Genomic DNA, 22701 nt, shown 5'->3' with positions numbered 1-22701 from the left:
TGTGTTTGCCAACAATTTCTTTATCCCAACACAATTACCTACTTTCTTGGCATTATAGTAAAATACGAAAAATAATATTTGTATAGAAAATGCAATTGGTCAATTTTTCGATTTTTAATTTTAAAAGTGGTCAAGTTATGAGCTTGTAAAAAACTAAAATTTTTATAAAGATTGACAGGCTTGCATTTAATAACATACACTACCCTACAACAATGAAGAGGCACTTTTAGTTTTTACACAAATACTCAATTTTGTTCGTACACTTTCCGCAAACTACCTTTTCACATATTTTACAGGTGTTATTACTCCTGTTTCTTTTACAAAATCCAATTTGGCAAGTATTGTGTTCTCCCGAAGTACTATGATGTGGTGGGTGATTATTTGTAATTTATTTTCCTCCTGAAAGTTTTTTGGTCTACTGAAATAGAAAATCCTTTCTGGATAATTTTGACCCAGTACACTCTGTGTATAAGATCCATGTGTTTATTACCGCTAAATCTAAAATGTTAAGAACACCTAGAGAGGTTATTATTGATGTGCTGTTTGCATGTTTACTCAAAATTTTCTTTAAATTACGACCGCATCAAATTGACGCATAGAGATAGGTATACAACAAAGATAATTTCAATATTTCAACGCATTTGAAGAAAATAGACTTCGATATATATTTACCTCAATCAATGGATAAAAGTCATTACAAGAGATAAAATAAAAATAGAAACGGGTTTTTCAATTTTCCTTACAAAATCGAAATGCGCCAAAATTACACGTCCCGTAAATTTAGTGTTAGAATAACTTTTTGAAGAAACCTTAAGATTTTTTTAAAATATTTAATATACATTATTTTGCGGTAGTTATAAATATACTCCCAAATAACTTCTCAAAATTTGGTTAGTGTTGAGACTTGAGAAAGCAGTCAGCGTAGTAAATTATCCTATTTTGAATTGCAGTGCATGTCAAGTTTTTTTTTTTGCGAATATTTATATTGTTTCGAAGTTTAAAAAAAAAAAAAAAAATGCAAGATTTGAAGAAAATAGCACTCAGAGTCATCAAGTGAAATTAGTTGCCTGAATAAAATGAAATTATATCCTGATTAATTAAACTGGACGTAGAATAGAGATAAAGAAACTATAATAGTTTCGTCATCTGAAAAATAGTGTTACTCTTTAAAAAATCTTTTTTTCTTATCTGATTAATATTTTGATAGGGATGATTACTTAGTCCTTCGATCATTAACGACATAAAGTCTATTTTATTTGTAAACCAAAGCGTAGCAAAAGGAACACGTTATCAAGTTTAAAAAATTTCTATTCTCTTTATCTTACATTTTTTTTTCTTATTCTCTTTGAAATACTGTCAATTCTAAAGGAAAAAAAACAATAATAAACAAAGCTGTGCTACAAATTTCACAAAAAAAGAAGAAAAAAAAGTAGTGAGAGATGATGATTGCAGCACATTTCGATAATCTGTGCTAACCTTGACAGCTCTTGTATTTATATAAAGGTTGAAACAGTTCAAAGCATTATTTTGGCCAGTGAATTTTTTTGTGTTCGGTATTTTAGTAATGGCGTTGATGGAAATTTTTAGCGGACCTCTGTTTGCTACATTTTTAATTGGAGTATCCACTTTCCTCCTGGCTTTATGGTAAGTTGAAAATGCATTGGCAAAGAATCACGATATGTTATTCATTTTAATATTTTTCATGTCTCCATATAATAAAAAAATTATTAGCGTCGCCGCTACTCTGTCTAGTATTCACATTTTGTTTTGTTTAGCACGAACTATAAAACTTGAAATTATGAAGGTGGGCAGACAAAAATTAAATAAATGTTAATTTTTTTAAAATAAATTACATGTTTTTTTCTTCATAATTTATTCAAACCATGTTATTAGGAAAATAAATACATATCTATGTTATTAAATTTTGCTATTTTTTTCTACAGTCATTTTACTAAAATTCGTAATTTTAAATAAATAGTGAATTTATACAAATAACGGTAATATTAAACAAATGATGGATTACAGTTTAAAAAATCTAAATGTAATTACATGTTTCTAAAACCTTTGCTAGTTACAAAAGAAAAAGTTCCACCTTTCGGTCAGAACATCTGCAACTTTTCTGCGGAACACCTTTTGGAAATTGCTGTACTGTACTACTACGTTTTAGTATCTGATGAGCAAAGCATGAATTGCCAAGAATGTAGAAGTCCAGCTCAGCTAATATATAGCTAACACTGGGAATAGTTCGGTGCGGTACTCTATTTCAGAAAAACAACTTACAGGGTGTGCAGCAGACTCAAATTTAGCCGAGCATCATATGTACTGTGATGGAGATCCAGGGAATGCGCATAAGAAATAAAGTGTCAGTCAGGAGGTATGTCACCTGTGAAGCAGTTGTCCGAGAACTTTACATGTATGGTTGCGCTCTTAGTCTCCCGTCAACCGCCCTTTTATTCTTTCTATGTCAAAATGTGTTATCAGATTTAATCAACATGGAAATGTATTCTTAAAGAAATATCTTAATTAATAGCACAGTGTTTATCAATAGTGTGAAATTACAGAACAAACCAACAATAAATAAAAAGATAGGTAGGTACTTACTTTATTTACGTATCACTAGAGCTGCATAATGGGCAATTGGCGACGGTCTGGGAAGCATCCCCGAGGATGATCCGAAGACATGCCATCGCAATTTTGATCCTCTGCAGAGGGGATGGAGGATGGATCCCTTGCTTTGGTAGTAAGACGACCTGCGCCCAGAAACTACATGAATGAGTAATTTCTCGCGCATATTTGAATTGCATTGACTTATAATCGCATCTGTGAATCTCATGCAGTTCAAGTACGAAGAGAATCAAAAAATTATAACACTTTACTCGCTCGGCTGCTGTGGCGACCATGGGTTATTCGCATTTTCAATATTAAAATGAATAAATGGCAACACCATTTATAAGCAATCTTGATCCTTTGCAGAGGGTATGGCTCTTCTGCTTTGGTGGCCCAGTTTAACGAGGATCGATACCGCGCAACCTCTGTCCCTATACAGGCTGATCAAAGTGGTCACCCACCCACTTACTGACCGGAGCCAGTGATGCTTGACTTCGGTGTTCAACTGGAACTTTACGATCAGTCCACTGTGGGACATATAAACAAAAAGAAAACTTTTCTTTTTCACTCTAACTCCAGTAGTGGTTGGGAGGAGAGGAGGGTGCAAATCTGCTTCAAGAACCTCTGCTGTTGTCCCCCTAAATGCTGTTTTCTCCATTATATATAGGGACCGCATCCAACCTTGGAAGACTGGTTTATATTATGGCTTTGGAAACCAGACTTCTTTCCCGCATATATTCTTTGCATGGGGGCTGGCGAACGACGGAGGAAGGATGTATTCATTCTTATATACCTTTTTAGTATAATTGTATATCATTCCTTTTGTTGCAATCTTAGTTCAATGTTACTTGTAAATATGACTAATTGAAAACTACTTTCAATCATAATAATAAGCATGATTGCACGCAACCATGATTACTTTGATTCACTGTTTTACAGGTATTCCATGAAAAAGCAATCTTATTGGAAAGAGAGAAATGTGCCCTATGTCAAACCACTGCCATTCCTAGGATCTCTCTTGGACAATGTCACAATGGTAAGTATAAGATACTCCGACCCCCCAACTTAAATAGGGAATACGGAGGAAGATATTGAACCAAAATATATGTTCGACGCAAAACATCAGGATGGAAACGGATGATAATATAGATGTTAAGATCGTACACCAAATTAAAATTGAAAAAAAAAATTTTTTTTTTGGAGGATATATTTATATTATATTTTTAGGAAAACAAAAATGTTTATAGAAAAACAATAACTTTTTGACTTATATCAATTCTATGCTAATTAAAACAAAACCAATGTGAAAATTAATGTGGGAAAACTGGTTACTACCTTGTGATTTTTCAGTCAATAAAAATGTATTGACAACAATGATAAACTGCAACACCATCATTCGATTTTTATTAGAAGTATGAAACAGACAAGGAGTTCCGCAATACTTATTACCTAACAGCTTAACATATAGTTATTACAGTTATATCACAAACTAATATAAAAGAAAGAAAAAATTTCGAATCACTCAGGAAAAGAACTAAAAACATAGACGATTTTAAAGGCATTTATTAGAAACACCACCAAGTTCCAGCAGTCAATGAAATTGGTGTTAATTTACATCATCTCGCTTTTCAAATTAGTGATAGATTACACAGAGGAACAGAATTTTTGTTGTATTTACAGAAATGCTTCGTCATGCCTGTTTCGGGTGAAAATCTATATTAATTTTGCTCCTAAAGCTACAGATTGTTTTTAAATGACATATTAAGTCTGTTTTTCGCCGAAATGTATAAGTTTATAAACGTTTTATATAAAAAGGGGTGCTTAAATGTTGCGACAAACATCTGGGAGAGTTACGGCACGTCTCAAACTGCACAGTAACCCGTGCCCGGAAATATCGTCGTATATCGCTAGGGATAACCTGTTCTGAAGCACACGGAGAGATAATCCATGATAGGAAACCCCCCTAGCGGCGTATAACGACACTTCCGGGGATGGCTTTATAAGCTATTTTAAATCTGATGATTTATATCATCTGTCCTTTCATGATGAATCCCAGATAATTCTTGGGGCAAAATGGTATTAATAGATCAAAATTATGGCTTTTATTCGGGTTAAAGGTACTTAAAATGGTGCTTTTTTATTTTCCTTGGCGAAAGAGCTTTGAAAAACAAGCTTGAAATAATTCTAAATTTTAGAATGATGAAAGAACCTTTTATTTATGTAACTATTTATTAGTTTATTATGTCACCTTTTATTATGTATTTATTTATTACTTGTAGACTATGCAAGATCAGGACAGCAAAAGATATAATTCTTTGGGTCCGATTTATGGGTAAGTGACATTTTAAAAAATTTTTACTTACCTTACATTAAAGGCCATTATTTGCTGTAAAATCTGCTCATAAAACTTTTTTTGAATGAAAAAGGATAAGATAGGAAAAAATACGGAATCATCTTTTCGTGGAGTAGAGTTTTAAAAAGACAAAATATATTTTTTTCAAAAATGAGCCATTCATTTACGGTTAAGTATGTAATTGAAACGTAAACTAGCAATCAAAAATATGTATCCCTTCTCCCCCCCCCCCCCAAAAGCAGAAATATCCCGTTATTTGTTCGAAACCTGTTGCTTTTTGTTTTTCTATTCCTTAATTATTCTCATAGTTAAATAGATGGTAATAAATAATAAGACTATATGAACCATACACTCTTATAATTTTAATAGAAATCATAACATATGAGCTTTATACGAACCATATTAAACTAAAATCAACTTTTTTTTTTGAAGTAAAAAGCCCTTGTTTTAATTAATATTTGTATAATTACTGAAACCTGCACTCTACATACTTGTAAAATCATCATTAAAAGTGAAGCATCATAGACATCAATTATTTTACTACAAAATCATTTCACCGCTGCTTAGGTAACTGAATAAAGAAAGACTTCCTGAACGAATATTTTACTTAAATTATATTATTCGTTATTATCCTTCTTTTTGTTGAATATGATTATGTGTGGGTGATATTCAAGATGTTCAAAATGTATAAGACCAGTCAAACATCTTAAAAAACAGCTTCGACACGCATTAAGAAATATTAAAAAAATATGCATTCAATGTTGCAAAATTCGACCCTTGTTGCAAAATTCGACCCCTTTAACCAGGTTACATCGAATTCGGTGTCATTAGATAGACTTTTTTAAGGTCTAATACCTAACAAGCCCATTTTCATTCTTTGTAACCAAACACACATTTTCCAACTACCTCTATTTTAAACAATTTTATGCCATTTTTATGTTGCAATGACAGTGCCATCTATATTTTGTTTTAAAACCGACGTTGAACAGCCTACCCAATTTTGGATTTATGACTAATGTTCCAGAAGACAAGAGAACTCCTGGATTAAGTATTGTGAAAAACTGTGCCCTCTTGGAGGTTTTTTTGAAGGAACTAACCCGCGTTTACGTTACACGGAGAAGAAAACCTCTCACAATTAAGCTGACGGCAATGGGACTCTAACCCATGATCCGTCTACCACTAAGGATATTTTTACGTCAAGTGCAGCCTATATTTTATTTTATAACCGTCGTTGAACAGCTGACCCAATTTTCGGATTTACGATTACTAATGTTCAACTCCGTAGCTTTGTAATTTTGAACCCAATCCAGAAGACAAGGAGCTCCTGAAATAAACCGATCACCATGAATAACATTTGATTTAATGATCGGATTTTCACGTTATAGGTCTCTATCTCAATGATTCGAAAGGGTGACCTCAAATACGCTAATTAATCAGTACAGACGATTTTTAAGTTAAATCTGATACTAAAACGTACTTTCTCATCGGATTCGGATTTCTGACCCCGAAAATATAGGGGGCAGTCGCAACCTGGGAAATACGGTCTTGGTCAGACCTCCTTATGTTAATTTTACTTTTTGCGTATTTCACCGTTTTTCGATTACTTTTTTAGCGAGTCGAAAAATTTTTGCCCACAATTATAAAATTCTTTTATCTAAGGATAATTCCCCTCAAAAGATTAGTAAATATTTATTATTTTATCTAAGAATACTCGGAAAAACTTTTAACATCATTTTAAAGTATGTAATTTTACATGGCAAAATAGAAAATTTGAGAGACATCTGTCGAATAGTTCCTGAGAAACTGAATTTTAAAAGAGTCATAGATTTAGTTTTTGAAATATGACCAAACACGCAAAAAGTATAATTGACACTAAGGGGTCCGAACTTTTTGATCGTTCTACTGACCAAACTGCGGGGGCCATATCGTGCAGATTCCGGCTACCCTCTACATATTAGGGTTTAGAAAGTCGAATCGGTCGAAAAAAATGAATGCTTATTCATAGAGAGTACGTTTTTGTGATTGATTTCCTAACTGAAAACATCGTCTGTACTAATTAATTAACATATTTGAGGTCATCTTCGAAACATTAAGATTGAGTCCTAGAACGTGAAGATCGGATCATTAGATTAAAAGTTATTCAGGGTGGTCCTTTTTCTTGGCCCACTATGCTACTGGAGTACCATTCATTTTTTTCGCAACCTGTATAATACAACAGCAGAAAAAGAAAACCACCCTTTTTCATTGAATATTTCAAATTTATGTGCAGTAAATTATAAAAATTTTATTGATTTTAGTGTTTATGAAGTGAACAGTCCTACCCTGACAGTGGCGGATCCAAAACTTCTCAGAGACATACTTGTCAAAGATTTTGCTAATTTCCCGAACAGAAGAGTAAGAATTTTAACATTATTTTATATTGTAATAAAAAATACATCTAAATCATAGGCCTTTTGAGCCCAGCCTAAATTTATTATAATTTTATTTCTTTTTTTTTTTTGAAGCTCAAGTACCAAGATTTCTTATTCATAAAATAATTAAAATTTTTTAAATGGTTTATATTTAATCTCGAAAAACGATTTCGTGATTATCACCTTTATTGTTAATTTAAAATAATTTAATGATTTTTTTTAAAGTTATAAAATTTGTTTGCAGTAGTTTCAATGAATTAAAATTTCAATTATCTCACTAGTTTAAAACCGTACTTAGAGAAGTGTTAGGGACAATGTAAAAAAAAATGTACAACGATAAATATATTTTTTTTCTTAACATAGAATTTCCAATAAAAAATCATATGTCTGTCAAAAGTTATTTAATACGGTTCTAATTTATTTTTGTTTCACAAAATTTTGTATTGACATTTTACATGGAGCTTTCAACATGTTTTGAATTTGAAATTATTATTCTAAATATGTTTTAAGTATAAATTTCTAAGGAAAACTTGATAGATTATGAGTGTTATAATTTTTAAGTAGTTTTTGCTATGAGCTTCATTCAAAACAAAATATTTTTTCTTCCATTTTACTAATGAATATTTTTATTCTCGTTTGTCTTTATTCTTATTTTAAGTGTAGCGTATAATTTATTTCCGTATTTGAATAGAATTTGATTTAAAACATTTAATTAAACTAGGAATTGAAATGCAATACAGTGAGGATTAACTTCGCTTACATGATCTCGGATGGTATTTATTTAGTTTTCATAAAACTTAATCATAAATAATCATATCATAAGTCATCGTTAATTATGCTGGGAAAAGATTATTGTATCGGTATTCTCATTCATTGCAAATTATTATCGAGGTCAATCACGGTAAAGGCGACTTTAAATCCATTCAAATAAGTTTAATTTATTTGTCTAATCAATATGTATATGCGAAAAATAAAACTGTAAATTCTACAGAAATTTTTTTTTTGTTTTTTTAAAAAAAAAAACAACTGTTTAAAAATAAACACAGATTTTTTTTCTATTTTTAATTGTTACTGCACGTTATTTCGAAAAAAATCCCGTTTTTTTACAGTTTATTTCCGTGTATTAGACGTACAAAGCAGTTTTTCAAAAAATAGTTTTTCTCCGTTATTCACTTTAATCATAAACGGATTCAAACTGTAAATTCAAATTCTAGTTTTTGCCATACAGTTTCACTTATTCATGTTTCAAACCAGTTTACGATTATCTTCTATACTTGCTTTTACTTTTAAGAAATTATTTTATGGTCTTGAACATTGTTTAAATAAAATTACGATTCGATTTCTTTCTCAAATTGATACTCTATCTGATTATTATCTGTCTTTGGAAATAACTTTCCAATAAGTTAAATGGCCAGACATTTTCATTTAGGGTGGGTCACTGTAATTTTGGGCGTTTTGAATCTTAATATAATACTTATGATAAGGACAGTTTAAGATTTTAATTCATAACAAAACACTAGAGCTACTGTCGCTCCAGGGACAGATGCGCTTGCGGCTCGCATTGACGTTACAATGCCGGCGTAATTATTTTATAGCTTTTTTTTTTTTAAAGTAATAGAGTAGTTTTTATTAAAAAAAATGATAGAGTTTGTTTGCTAAAATAACAGTGCGTATCTTTTTAAAAAACAGGTGACCGTTTTAAAATAACTTGTGTTTTTCTGTTAAATAAACGGTTTTATAAATGTGCTGGCAGTTTTGTTTCCCTGTAAATTTAACAGATTTTCTTACAGCCTGGAATAATAATAATAGGAGGGGGTACGAAGATGATAACCCTCTTTTATTTCCATTGATTGTACGATTTATATCTATTATTTTTCATATTAATAATTATTATGGAAAATTAAAAATATGCTATAAAATTTAAAGGTAATATTAAAAGGAAGCAAAAGTTAAATTAAACCAGATGAGACTTATGAAGTTAGGGAATCCCTATCATTCGAGCATCTTAGCTTTCCATTTACAGGGCCAGAGCTAATGATTTCAAATTATTAGCCAATAAATTAACCAAATATCAAAAGCATTCGCCAATTTTTGAATGTCTTCGCCAAATGCAAATCTTAATAATTTTTTATATACATTTGTACTTTTCGGTGGAAAAAATCATGTGCCAAAGCTTTTGCCAAAACACAATTTTATTCGCCAAACATACGATTTTATAGCATTTAGCTAGTTGGCGAATACTTAGCACGGGCCCTGCATTTATTTGTACCCAAGTCCCCTAATACCTTAAACTATTCATTATGATGTATGTTTCAGTCCGTCATAGTTGGCGACAAAATTGATGACAATATGCTCCCAAGTCTAGAGGGTGAAGATTGGAAGAGAGTAAGGACCATTATCACTCCAACTTTCACAACTGGAAAACTTAAAAGGGTAAGTGATACCTGTCAGCCACATATTTTTCCTAAATGTCCTAATGTCTAAGCGTTCTTAAATGTCTAAGTTTAGTCAGAAAATTTTCCAAAATTGTCCAAGTTTGTGCGGTGTTGCTCTGTACCGGATTAGGTGGTGAGGTCTTCAAGTGACAAGAATTGCTTTCTAAACGCATATTCTTTAAAAAGAAATGTAACCAAGTTCATAATCAAAGCAAAAAAGTAATGAGTAAAAGTACAAGTATTTTTAAAAAAAGTAACGAGTAAAAGTAAAAAGTTCTTATTTTAAAAAGTAACGAGTAAAAAGTACAAGTATTAAACAAAAAAGTAACGATTTAAAAGTACATTTCTAGGAAATCAAAGTGTCCTAAAATTTAATTGAATAATATTCTTATGTTCTTTAATGTTTTTGCGAAATTGTTGTTATTTATTTAATTATTTTTAATTTTGAAAGTTATGGACATTAATTTATTTTTAAATTCGGAAGAATATTATAATATAATTTTATAATATAATCGTATAATATAATTTTAAAATCAAATATAATTTTAATATCAAACTTTTTATGGATTTGCACGAAAAAGAAATTTTATCTAAAATTTGAAAACTGCTTCAAAGGAAAGAAATAAACTGATTAAATATTTCCGAGCAAGCAAGTCCTTCTAACTTTAAAATATCGTTGGCGTGATTAGTACACAATTATAATTAATAAACCTCAATATAGTTGATTAATCAGAAACGAATATCAAAATTTACGGAAACGACAGTTCTTTATTCTTTCCCTAGTCTTATTAACTATTCCCGAGTTTATATTAACTTAAAGAGAGTCTTTTTTTTATTTAAATAAAAATTTATATTTGCTAATTCAAAATAAATATTTGTTAATTTATTTAAATTAAAAAAAAGATAAAAGTGGTAGAAATCATATTATTACGGAATAAAATCTAATTCGAATGTTACAAAGCTCCTTCAATAGTGAACATTTAAAATACCCAGAAGCCAAACCAGAAATCAAAATTATCTGTTTACATATAAAAAGGAGCTTAGATTTATGCTAATTTTAGAACTATAAATTTTTTTTTTAAAATTTTGTTTTTATTTTCGGAAACTTTATTTTATAAATAAATTACTTTGTTCGACAAATTTGATAAACATTATAACTTATGTTAGAAAATAAATTTTAAAAAAATGCATTCATATACAGGAAACCCCTATAAATTCAATAAGCTACAAATTGTTTTTTGTTTTTAAATATAAATTTTTTTTATTTTAAAATATTTCATAATGGCAATTTTTGGATTTGTAATAACGATGTGCAATACTAAATCCACTCATAATCAAAAATTATGAGCAAAAGTTTTATTTTAAAATTTTATGATATGAATAACTAATACGTGTACGTAATAGTATGTATGTTACGTTTAATATAATACAAAAAAAATATTTTGCTGCAAAATGAAAATTATTATAATATTTTAGATTTTTTTTAATGCATACTACATTTCTATTAAATAAAGCATTGTTTTTATAATTTAATACTTTAACGTTAAAAAATGTAAAACTTGAGCCAAAATTTTTTGTAATAGTAATATGAAATTAGTTATTTAAATTATTTCAAAAAGCATCCAATGCGCACACATTGTTAACAAAATTTTTAATTAACATATTTAAATGAATGAAAAATGTTTCAAATAAATATAAAATGTTATTTTATAAATAGAAAATAATTAGATATTAAAATTTATATGAAATATAAAATTTTTATGAATAATTAGATATTAAAATTTTTTAGAAAGCTTACCGAGTTTTAGAAAAAAGTAACGATTTCATTCGACATTTACGTTACAAATACTTGTACTTTTTCCATAAAAAAGTAACGAAAGTACAAGCAAAAGTACTAAATTTAAAAAGCAACGAAGTACAAGTGAAAGTACGTACTTTTTACTTGCACCGGCGGCACAAGTAACGAAAGTAAAAGTACTACCATATATGACAATGATACACCATCTTCAAGAGGTTCGGGTAAACAGGACATTGGCACGCACACACCCTTGTAACTCTCGCAATGAATCTGATTTTTATTCGTAGCAAACGATTATTAATGACCACGTTACTGATAATTTGTTAATGTTTGTTTAACATAATCTTAATCAATGATAGGAAAAGAACAAAACTATTGAAATCTCATATGTTGATATAATTTTAGAAAATTATCAACAAATGGGTTGATAATATTCGATTAAAGAATCAATTTCGGCGAGCTTTTACTCACGTGAACAGCCCTTTTCTCAAAAATTCCACCCCACCCCAATCAGACAGGACAGATTTAAAGTGCACCTTTCCACTTATGTACGCTACCTTCCTGGCATTTTAACCTAATATATTAAACTAGTAGGCTGCCGCCCCTGCTCGCTAACGCTCGCCAACCTCGGAAAATTGCTACGCAATCTTGTATGGTTTGCTTCACAAACCAAGCTCGCTTCGCTCGCTACTAACTTAGGTGCATTGCAAATGCACAAAATTCTAAGAATTCAAAACAATCATTCAAATCCATATAACAACTTTTTTTTTAAAAAAAATTACATCTTTTTAGTAAATACTAAGTCATTCAAATAAATGACATGTAATTCGTTAAACCTATTGGAAATGTGCTGTAGTATAAAATCTTAAGATAAAATTTCTAAAACTGATATCTCTTTAAAAAGGTTAAAATTTTGGCTATAATTAAGTCTATTAAAAATTGAAATAAGTGAATTGCAATGGAAAAACTTGCATAAACAAATAAATTCTAGCAGAACAAATAAATTCGTGATATAAATCAAAAATCGTCAAATAAATTCGTAATATATAAATTCGAGAAAAAAAGTGCTTTCGACAAAATACTAAAATAGAGATCTATCGACAAAGACTACTCACTTCTGCCTAGCTTATGCTCTCTCTGGTTATTTCAGTTTCCGTTTTTAAAAGCGCTATATGTTGAGCCATCTCAGCTAGATTTGGCATGTGACATTTTTAGTGGCAATCATTGGTCGATTTTCTAGCGTTGCCATTCGGGGATTTGTAATGAGGCTTTTTTTTGTCGCCGTGTAAGAGAAATATATATATAGATTATATTAAATAACAAATAACAATATATTAAATAACAAAAAAATATTTCTCCCTTTGGCATTACATATCCACCTAATGTTTATTTGAATTCCTATTTCGAAGGGTATCTTCTCAAAACCTCGCTATGTCGATTTTTTTTCGAAATGGAAAATGAAGTTTTTCACAAATCACATCGCAAGTTTACAGTAAACCAATTATTTTCTATTTAAAGCATAATTATTTTTGTCTTACTTTTAAAAATAAAATTATCTTTGTTGCATTTCGACTTATAGTCAACAATCATTACATACATATTTAATAACAGTTACATGACTCTACATGAAACATAAGTTTCATGTCTCTACTTTTTAGAGTAATATTTTCGATTATATTTTTCAACTTATTTTTGGAACATATTTAGTTCTGAACTTGTTATCTCGTAAACTCGCTATCTCGAAATTTTTTTAGATTCCCTTCAACTTTATCGAGAGTATACTGTACATGTATTTCACTGTCTGATAAAAGAAATAAAACAAGCCACGTGCGTAAGAAGAGAGCTTGGAATTGAGTGGATAATTTGAAAATAGTTTCTGAAAAATTCAAATAAACATTGACCAGATAAAATATACATACTAATAAATATTGTCCTCAAAAAACTGTTGTACAGTGCACAAATAAATAAATAAATAAACAAATAAAGGGATTACACTTTACGTTCTCGGACTCAATCTTAATGGTTCTCGGGCTAGGGGGAAAACCTCAATTATGATAATTAATTAGTACAAACGATGTTTTAGTTGCGAAATCAGACACAAAAACTTACTTCTCTGAATAAACATACCTTTTTATCGACGGATTTAGATTCCTGACCCCCAAAATATAGGGGGTAGCTGCAATCTGGGAAATATGATTCCAATACTTTTTTCAGGAGAGCGGGACGAAGTTAGGACTCTTTAATGTTTATTTTACTCTTTGTGTATTTCGCCATATCTCGGGAACCTTTTAAGAGAATAGAAAAATTTTTGCTCAAAATTATAAAACTTTTTTAACCGAATATAATATCATGCGAAAAATAAATTTTGATAATTTTTATGATTTTATTTAATAATAGTAAAAAAAATCCTTGAATTACAAGATATACAAATTTTTACATCTTTTTAAAAATGTAATTATTTTTTTCGCAGTCTAAGTTTACTTGGCAAAATACAAAATTTCAGCGAAATCGGCCGAGTAGTTCCTGAGAAATCGAATTTTAAAAAAGACATTTTTTGAAAAAATAATTTTCAACAAAAGTCAAGTAAATTCATAATGTATAATTTGAGTCAGTTTGTAATAAATATTAACAAAAAAAATAGTGCGTGGAGTCCCTCCGTGCGGAAGAAGTTAAACTTCGCAACCTGCGACGTTAATTGTAGAAGAATCAGCAGTCGTAGAAGGATCACTAGTTCTATTCAACGACTCTTTTTTCCTGCTCCGCTCGCTTCCGTGCTCTGTAATCACGGTAATATTGTGCATTTTTCCCTCTTGAACCAGTGGAAGTGCTTGTGGTTGCCTCATCGTCTCGCCCTGGAAAATGTATTTGTATTAATAATGTATGTGAATGCGTCATAATGTATTTTCAGAAGAGAAACAATCAGTTGATATTCCGAATGACATAACCTTAAATCCGTCGCATTGTCCGTGGGATTGTTTTCACTCATTTTTTACAATTGTTATCCACTAAATTTGAAAATAAAAAATACTACCCTATTAAATTATATGTGTATCAAAACAAACTAAAAAAATATTTATAGAAAAACAATACTTTTATGACTTTTATTATTTTTATGCTAGTGAGAACCAAAACAATATGGAAATGAATGAGGGAAAACTGGATCCTACCACGTGATTTCCCGGCCAATAAAAATGTAGTGTTAAACGTTTAACGCAACCTTGTTGGAAGTCGCATAAGAAGTATAACTTCAATAATTTTGATATCAAACCACATTTTATGACTGTAGAATATGACATTTTTTAATGTGTCTAAAATCAATCCTATTGTTTTCCTACTTTAAAAACGAATCCACTCAATTGCGTGAGCTTTATGGGAAAAAAATTGAAAAGAGAATTAAATAGTTGTATAAAAATTTCATTGAAATGCTTCTTGATTAATATGTGTTTCTATTGCATTTATAGCTCATGAGTATTTTCAAAGACTGTGCCAAAACATTAGTTCAAAATTTCAAGATGTCTGAAATGAAAAAGGAACCCATCGATGTCAAGAGGTTAGTTTATTCCATCGACTAGTTAAATATTTCTTTACGGGGTGGAAAAAAATGAGTAACTATCAATAAATGAGTAATGAATAACACTAGGAAATCATGCACAAAACTAAAAGACACATACCACACCAAAGCAATTAATAAAGTTAAAAACAATTCCAATTATATTTATTTATTATTAATGCTTGTCTTTTTCAGTGACTTTATGTTATTAGATTAAATAAACACATTTTTAGTAGTTCATTCCATTAAAAAAACGATTAAATCTATTCAGTATCTTTTGGAATGATGTTATTGCTCGAGGCCTAACTCATAACTAGTTTGTTATTCCTTTTGTTATGGTATATGTTTTACTACTGACTTTTCTGTACATAAATTACCAGTCTTTAAAATTAAGCGCTATTTGGATGGCACTTTTATTGCAGTTTTTCTGAGATACTTTCAAATTAATGGCGCTTTTATTGCTGTTTTTCTGAGAAACTCTTAAATTAATGGCACTTTTATTGCAGTTTTTCTGAGATACTTTTAAATTAATGGCACTTTTAATGCAGTTTTTCTGAGAAACTCTTAAAATATGGCACTTTTAATGCAATCTTTCTGAGAAACATTTGAATTATTGAGGTATCCGACTAGTTTTCACATAATTTTTGTTAAGAAGGCTCAATTAAAATTTCAATTTTTTGCTAGGTAATCACGGGTACTAAAATTATAAATTTAGTGTAAAGTTTAAAAATTTATAAAGTATTTTTGAAAATAAGAACAAGTTAGAGCTTAAAAACTACAATTTTTCATGTCATGCTAACAGCGCTACAGCAAACCGTAATGTATAAATTTCAAAATATATTTTTTCTAAATCAATAGTGTGATTACCTGATACTTAAACTAAAAATCTTAAATTTTTTTAAAAAAAAACAATGAAATAGAACTAACTACATTGTTTAATATTAAATTTCTAAACAATGTATTTAGTTGTATTTCATAGTTTTTTCTAAATGCTATTGAAATTTCAAAGAAATATTCTAAAGCTTCATAAAAATAACAAATTGAAACTTAGACCTTAGATTTTAGTTCAAAAAATTTCTAATATTATACAAAATTTACTTTCAAAATCTTCAAACATTTTTTGTATTGTGTATTTGCTTTAAGAAATTTTTTCAAACTCTACGTTCTTTAGAAAATGCATTTAAAATGCATGAAAATAATTCGAAAATTAAAAATTTTTATTTTTACTATAAACATCATTTCGTCAAATTAATAAGGGCTCCAATAATTATAGCAAAACAAAAAAACATTTTAGTTTCGTTTTTGTACGTTTAGTTCCGGTTTCGTCTGTCAGCATACGAAAAAATAACTAACTTCATTTCGAAAGATCGGAGATAAAAATTTTAAAGGGTTTTGGCGAGCTAACGAGCTAAAATTTAAATATTGATAAGAAAAAAAAATCGAGATTTTCTACGAAATTGTCGATTTTTATCTTGTTGGATACCTTACAAAAGAACTTATCTTTTCCTTATTTTAGTAGATATTTTAACATTTTGAAATGATATTTAAAATTAATTATGTGAAAAAATATTGGATTTTAAACTTTTATTTCAAATATCAAACTTGGTGAATTAAAAACAATTGACCTCAGAGTATACTCAGAAAAACAACGTTAAAATTTCCTATTTCATACTATAAATTTTTTGCCTATTTTTATTAGCGGCAAAATTGCCTAGGAGTAAAGATACAACATTCTTAAAATAAATGGACAATATTAATCATTCAAACTGCTGGTGAATAGAAGAAAAAAATTGAGAGAAATTAATTCAAATGTAAAGAGAATTTTAAGATACAGATAAAATCCAATTAGTTAGTATATCTTATTTATTTGTTTTTGATCCATACTTAGTTTAAAAGCTCTGATTTTCAAATCATATTATGCCATACTTGTGACACAGTATAGCCGATCCTGGTATGTGTGCCCTTACAATTATCACTCAATTTAATTTAATTTAAGCTTGAAAAAAATCCAAAGTTTATAGATTTGATGATTTTTTGTTCAAAGAAGAAGGAGAGTTGCAAACGATTGAATTTTTATTGCGTGTTTTAGAAGTTTTTTTTTTTTTACTACTTTGAAATGACAGAAACTGTTCATTCTATTTTTTTGTTATTCTCACCTTTTTCACAAAAATTAAATATTTTATTGTTAAGTTAACGATTTAAAAGAAAACAATTGAAGAATTATAATTGTTAATAGAACGTGTGAAAATTATTTCCCTAAATTTTAATTTTTGGAGGAGTTAAGTGTAATCGCATGCATCGCAAATAATTTATTAAATTCTAATCGGGATCCAGGATGTTCAATCTAAATGAATTCCTGTTTTCAATATGAATAGTGGAAAATGTTCCACTTACCTTTAGACCGCCAATTCGATGATTCCTAAATCTTTATTGGTTTTAATTACAAATAGATGAAGATGAATTTACATGAAATGGTAAATGATGATTATAAAGTGATGAAAACATTAAGTTAGGTATTAGCGCTGCATGGCGCGTCTCTAGTAACATTACATCTACTTCTACTGTTTTTAAGTTTTTGAAGAAATAAAAAATTAATACTTCTGATGCGCCAGTGGCGCCATCTGGGTGTAGTTTTCTGGGATGAGGGGGATGACATCTGGGGATGAGGGCTCGTTACATCCTCCCACCTTGAGTTTTGGACGACGAATGTCATGACGAAACTCAATTAGTCACTTCAAGTCTATAAAGTTTTCGACATGGTCGTAAGTATGACCCATGCCGAGTTTTTACGCGCACCACTCTTATTTTTCCATCTTTGCCGGGGTAAAGAGTTTCTATTTTGCCCAAAAGCCAATTGATGCGTTTGTTGTTATCGTCTCCTACGAGAACGATTTCTCCTTCTTTAACTTGAGAGTCTTTCTTTTTACGGGCAAAATCCTTAAGTTGTCCTAAATATTCAATTCGGAAGCGTTTTCTTAAGTCCTCTCGAATTTTTTGACGATAGGCAAATCGTTTTTTCATCCTGGTGGCATCAATTAGATCAATATCTGGTACTCCAGATTCTTTAAGTTCGTGCAAAAACATGGCAGGTGTTAATGGTATCATGTCCTCTAGATCTTCTGAGATGTACGTAAGTGGTCTGGAATTTATGATGCTTTCAACATCACAAATGACTGTGTATAGCTCTTCATAGAGAAGGTTTGCTCTTCCAAGGACTTTCCGTAAAATTGATTTTAGCATTCCAATCATTCTTTCAAAAAATCCACCCCACCAGGGTGCAGAGGGAGGATTGAACTTCCAGTGAATCTTTTTCGAAGTAGCAAACTCTTTTAGTTTTTCGAAGTCTACTGATTTCAGATCTGCAGCCGCTCGAGTCAGATTTGTGCCGTTGTCAGAGAAAACCGTAGCGGGTCTTCCTCGTCGTGCTATGAACCTTCTAAATGCCAACAGAAAGCTATCCATGGAAAGTGAAGTTACTAACTCAACATGAATGGCTCGGAAAACCGCACAGGTGAACAGCACGATCCAACTCTTGCTTCCATCCTTCAAAAAGAGTGGTCCGCACAAATCCACTCCAATGACCTCGAAAATCAATGCTTCTCGTACACGATCTTCAGGTAGAGGACCACTTAGGACTTCTGTAGGACGAGCGCTGAACCTTTTGCAAATGACACATTTTTTAATCACTCGTTGAACAGTTTTTCTGCATCTGAGGATCCAATATTGTTCTCTTAGAACTGACATTACAATTTGAGTTCCGGCATGTTTTAGTTCTTTGTGTTTATCAAGTATAAGGCAGTGAATGACATTATGGTCAGATGGCAGAACAATAGGATACTTGAATGTTCTCAAATCCTTCTTCATGGCTATTCTTGTTCTAACTCGTATAAGGCCTTCATCATCCGTTATAGTTTGTAATGAAGTATAGCAAGGGTTGGTTTCTTCTGCTAGGCATCTGTTCTGCACGTACTTTAAAATGACCATTTCAGCATCTTTCATTTCTTCAATAGTCAGCTGTTTTTCGAGATTTCGTTCATCCGCAGCACTCTTGATGTTTCGATAAAATCTGTAAATCCAAGCAGTTACTCTTATCATTTTTCGATATGATGTTAAAGTATCATATAACGGAATTTGTCCTTTGAATAAATTTGTTGAAGTCACTACCGTTTTTCTTCTTTCAGCGTTGATAATGTCCAAATCTGGATCGATAATATCTTTTGGCCAGAGTTGTGGTGGATCTTTCAGCCACATAGGGCCCTCCCACCATTTAGATTGCTTAAGATGCTCTGCAGAACATCCTCGCGAGGGAAGATCAGCTGGATTAAGAGTTCCGGGAACATAATTCCATTCTTCTGGCAAACTGAGAGATCTGATTTCTTGGACTCTGTTGTAAACAAAAGGGGCCCAATTTTCATTCCTTTTTATCCAAAAGAGGGCATTTACTGAATCTGACCAGAAAAATGTTGGAATATTTTCAAGTCTTAAGTCTGATTTAACTCCATGTGCCAGTCTAGCTCCAATTGTACAGGATAAAAGTTCAAGTCTGGGTATTGTGACGGGTTTTAGAGGAGCTACTCGAGATCGAGCTTGAATGAGCTGACATGATGTCGAGTCTTCGTTTTGGCTTCTCAGGAATATGCATGTAGCATAAGCTACCTTGCTCGCATCACAAAAAATATGTAAACTTAAATTTCTCGAACCTTCAGGCTTGTCCAAGAGACACCTCGGAATGGTTATATCTTTCAATTGACTTAGTTGTTTTTGCCATTTTTCAAACGTTTTTCTAATAGAAGATGGTAATTCTGCATCCCAAGTGCATTTTAGCTTCCAGCACTCCTGAAGCATGATCTTCGGTCTTAATGTTACTGGACACGTGTAACCAATGGGGTCGAATACTTTGTGAACTTCAGACAAGATTTTCCTTTTGGTTAAAGTCTCAGATGCCTGCGATGTTTCCTTTAAGTCCAAAGTCAATGAATCATTACTTAATTTCCAAATCAGTCCCAAAACTGGCACTTTTCTTTCTTCATTAGGGATGGCTACTTCTTGTGAATTTAGGATGCTATGCTCCCACCCTCTTAGATCGAATTGAGCTCTCTTCAATATATACTGTGATTCAGTAATAAATTTGTGCAAATGTTCTCTATCTTCAACACTGGTTAAGCAATTATCTACATAAAATGATTCTTCTAATTTAACTGCAGTTTCCAGCATTGATTCTGGCGCTTTCTTCAAATGGTACCGTAGGGTGGCTCCCAACAAATATGGGCTGCAAGTCAAGCCAAACACCACTCTTCTATGTTGGTAAATTTTGATCTTCGAAAGGTCTCCATTTTCACACCATAGAAATCTTAGGAAAGGTCTATCAGCTTCACTCAGTTGGATCTGCAAGAAAGCTTTTCGAATATCTGCAATGACTCCAATCTTATTTAATCTAAATCTGTTGATCACTGAAGGAATGAGCTCCACAAGATTAGGTCCTTTTTCAAGACAATTATTAATAGAGGGGAAATTTTTCATTTTGGTCGAACCATCAAAAACGGGTCTGATCTTGGTAGTAGAATTTTCTTTTATCACAGCTCGGTGTGGCAAAAAATGTTCATTGGTGGCTGTATCGTCTGGGCTAACCTCTTCGATAATTCCCTCTCGTAGCCATTCTTTAAACACCGCTTCATAATCTTCTAATATTTCTGATTTCTTTAGGGACTCAACGCAGTTCTTCAATCTTCTTTCAGCAACACGTCTATAATCAGGCAAAGTAGGGTGATTTAAGATCCATGGAAGGCTCACTTCATATCTCCCATTTTCAAGTACCTTTATGTTGCGATTAAAATGGTCTTCGGTAGCTTTTGCAATTTCTTCTCTTGATTCTTTTTCACCTGGGTCTAATATCCCTAACGTATCTAGTTTCCAGAGATCCGAAATTTTAGCCTGAGCCACATGAAGGGACAAAACTGTGTTGGTTCTATTACTGTTTTCAGGATCACGAGTTTTACCCATAAGTGTCCAACCTAATCGCGTTTCGAATGCAATTAAATTTTCTGAAACTGATTTAATAATACCTGTGAAAAGTTTACCGCAAACGTCGGCTCCGATAAGTAAATCAATTTCTTTAGTTTCTGAATTCGACCCTTCCATGTTTTTATAATCGCAAAATTTAATTCCTAACTTATTCGCTTCTTTTATCCACGAGCCGTCTCTTATTTTAGGAATTTCTGTACAAATTTTTTCCTGATCATAAACTTCAAAGTTACAAAAATAATCCCGATTTAAATCACTCAAAAAAATTCTGTATTTATTATGCTGATTAGTTCTTTGTAATCCACCGAAAAGACTATGATTTAAGTTTTCTTGCCCTATTGGTTTGTAACCTATTTTATTTATTGTTTCTTTTAAAAGATACGACTTTTGGGACCCCGTGTCTATCAATCCGCGTATAACTATTTCTTTTTTTCCGTTTATTAAGCGAATTGTTAACGTTTGCATTAATACTTCCGGATTACAAGTTTCATTCGATAAAACCGTACTTTCCACTTTACTATCTGTTTTCTTTTCCGGACACATAAATGTACAATGACGTCTAAAACAAATATCGCATTTTACAAAACTCCTGCATTTTTTAGCCGTATGGCCAAAGCGAAAACAAATAAAGCAACAACTGCTTCTCTTTAAAATATCCCTTTTCTCATTCATTTCTTTCATTTTAAATTCATCACAATCCCATAAATTATGTCTATCGTTACCGCAAGAAATACATTTATTTTTCTTATTACTCGATTCATTCAATAAACCTGACGCCGTTGATATGCGAATCTTATTTTGTTTATTCGAATTCTCGCCTCCACTGCTACGCTTTGAGGAGGGAAAGGGGGAACATTCTGAAACTCGTGTTATAGACGAACTCAAGGCCGTGGCTTTTTCTCGGCTAATTACTTCTGTTTTTAAAATATCGAGGATCTCTGATACTTTCCACTCATCATCATTGCTATATTTTTTGGTTATTTCTAACACTATATCTGAGGGAAGTAATTTAATAAGTATAGGACAGAGTAAAGCCCCGTAATTTTCCTGGTTAATTCCCAAAGATTCTAAATTCCTTATTTCAGTTTGACAAGAATCAAAAAGTTTTCTTAATGAAAAAATATCTGTTGATTTTTCTACTGGGGTTAAACTCAATAATTTATTCAAATGAGAGTTAATTATCAACGTTTTCTTGCCAAAGCGTTCTTTTAATGTTTCAATTGCTGATACATAATTATTATTTGTTAAACTGAATCCTTTAATCGCATCTGAAGCCGATCCCACTAAATATGTTTTCAAGTAATTAAACTTTTCAACATTCGACAAACCAGTGTTTTTATCTATGGCAGATTCGAACTGATCGTAAAATCTTTGCCAGTCTGCAGGATCGCCAGAAAATTTCTCTATAGTTAAAAGAGGCAGTTTCACAGAAGAAGTTTCATTTATTCTTATATTAGTGTTTATCTTCGGTTCAGAAATGTTCGAATTTAACTCAGATGACACTACCGAAGTCGACAGTTTTTCTA

The 22701-nt window shown here is 31.1% G+C and overlaps 1 protein-coding gene across 2 annotated transcripts in view; it reads left to right on the top strand.

Moving 5' to 3' along the window:
- Positions 1–1513: 1513 nt before the first annotated feature.
- LOC107445100 (lithocholate 6-beta-hydroxylase) overlaps positions 1514–22701 on the top strand; it is a 42593-nt gene continuing 21405 nt past the window's right edge. For both annotated transcript variants that reach the window (XM_087157041.1, XM_087157042.1), the window contains exons 1-6: positions 1514–1644; positions 3547–3643; positions 4887–4939; positions 7258–7354; positions 9688–9804; positions 15066–15154. In XM_087157041.1, the coding sequence (XP_087013167.1) occupies positions 1565–1644; positions 3547–3643; positions 4887–4939; positions 7258–7354; positions 9688–9804; positions 15066–15154 (533 nt within the window). In that variant the 5' untranslated portion in view covers positions 1514–1564. The remainder of the gene's footprint in view (positions 1645–3546; positions 3644–4886; positions 4940–7257; positions 7355–9687; positions 9805–15065; positions 15155–22701) is intronic.

This window comes from Parasteatoda tepidariorum, chromosome 2, assembly GCF_982258835.1.
Source record: "Parasteatoda tepidariorum strain Cologne lab strain chromosome 2, Ptep-v5.0, whole genome shotgun sequence".
In the NCBI taxonomy this organism is placed as follows: Eukaryota; Metazoa; Arthropoda; class Arachnida; order Araneae; family Theridiidae; genus Parasteatoda; species Parasteatoda tepidariorum.
This window is presented reverse-complemented; position numbering and strand designations above follow the sequence as displayed.